General features: G+C 58.1%; 2 protein-coding genes across 2 annotated transcripts in view; one reads left to right on the top strand and one right to left on the bottom strand.

The window, feature by feature from the left end:
- Positions 1-372, bottom strand: part of EMH_0019830 (uncharacterized protein) — a gene marked incomplete at both ends in the record, with an annotated part of 1,670 nt that extends 1,298 nt beyond the window's left edge. Inside the window, one exon of the mRNA XM_013501442.1 lies at positions 1-372. Within this exon, the coding sequence (XP_013356896.1) occupies positions 1-372 (372 nt within the window).
- Positions 373-414: 42 nt separating this feature from the next.
- EMH_0019840 (uncharacterized protein) overlaps positions 415-1,290 on the top strand; it is a gene marked incomplete at both ends in the record, with an annotated part of 1,381 nt that continues 505 nt past the window's right edge. Inside the window, 2 exons of the mRNA XM_013501443.1 lie at positions 415-499; positions 816-1,288. Of these exons, the coding sequence (XP_013356897.1) occupies positions 415-499; positions 816-1,288 (558 nt within the window). The remainder of the gene's footprint in view (positions 500-815; positions 1,289-1,290) is intronic.

Consider the following 1,290-nt stretch of genomic DNA (forward strand, 5'->3'; position numbering starts at 1 on the left):
AGCAGCAGCAGCAGCAGCAGCAGCTGTTGCTGTTGCTGCTGCTGCTGCTGCTGCTTCCTTCGTTTCTGCTGCAGCTTTCGTTGTCTGCGGGTGCAGCACCTTTGCTGCTGCCTGTAAGATACGTGCTGCTCCCGCTGCTGCTGCTGCTGCTGCTGCTGCTTCTGCTTCTGTTGCTGCCGCTGTTGCTGCTGCAGCAGCAGATGTTGTGTCTGCTGCCTCATCTGCTGTTGATGTCTCAAGGTCCTCAATGCATGCGTTTGTCTCCTTCTGAGCTCGCACCTGCTGCTGCTTCTGCTGCTGCTGCTGCTGCTGCTGCTGCTGCTGCTGCAGTTTGGGTTTTCTGTGTATTTCTTTCTTGGGCTGTATGTACATTGCCTTCGACCCAACAGCAAGAGAGCAGCAACTCTCTCGTGCATGCTGCTGCTGCGGGGAGACACATATCAGCAGCGCAGCAGCAGCAGCACCGCCGCGCCCCTGCAGCGCCGGCTGCAGCAGCCGCGTCAGCTTGCTGCCTCGAAAGTTTACTGGAGCAGCAGCAGAAGGAGCAACAGCAGGTCCTCCTGCTGCTGCAGCTGGATTGGTCGTTGTCTTTGTCTCCCCTTCTTCTTGCTGTGGCAGTGCAGCATCAGCATCAGCAGCAGCAGCTGCAGCTGCAGCAGCAGCTGCAGCAGCAGCAGCAGCAGCAGCAGCAGCAGCAGCACGTTGTCTAGATACAAGAGCATCGATGCACTGACAGAAGCAAAAGAGAGACTTGTTTATTGCTGCTCCCTCCAGCAGCAAACTGCCGGCTGTCTCCGCGCTGCTGCTGCGCTCAGTACCCGCCAAATCCACCAAACGAAACACACCCCGCACACTCTCACCTGCAGCAGCAGCAGCAGCAGCAGCAGCAGAAGCAGCAGCAGCAGCAGCAGCAGCAGCAGAAGCAGCAGCAGCAGCAGCAGCAGCAGCAGAAGCAGCAGAAGCAGCAGCAGGAGGAGGAGGAGCAGCAGCAGCAGAAGCAGCAGCAGCAGTACAAGCAGCAGCAGCAGTAGAAGCAGTAGGAATAGTAGTAGTAGTAGTAGTACAAGCAGCAGTAGTAGTACCAGCAGCAGGGGAAGCAGCAGCAGCAAGAGCAGCAGCAGCAGCAGCAGCAGCAGCAAGGCTTTGCAGGACGAGAAGGCAGCAGCAGAAGAAGCAGCAGAAACTCCGACAGCACTGCAACCAGCAGCAGCACACAAAAAGCAGCAGCAGCAGCAGCAGCAGCAGCAGGAGCAGCAACAGCAGCAGCAGCAGCAGCAGCAGCAGGAGCAG

Source organism: Eimeria mitis, genomic scaffold (assembly GCF_000499745.2).
Source record: "Eimeria mitis Houghton genomic scaffold, Emh_scaff689, whole genome shotgun sequence".
Classification (NCBI taxonomy): Eukaryota; Apicomplexa; class Conoidasida; order Eucoccidiorida; family Eimeriidae; genus Eimeria; species Eimeria mitis.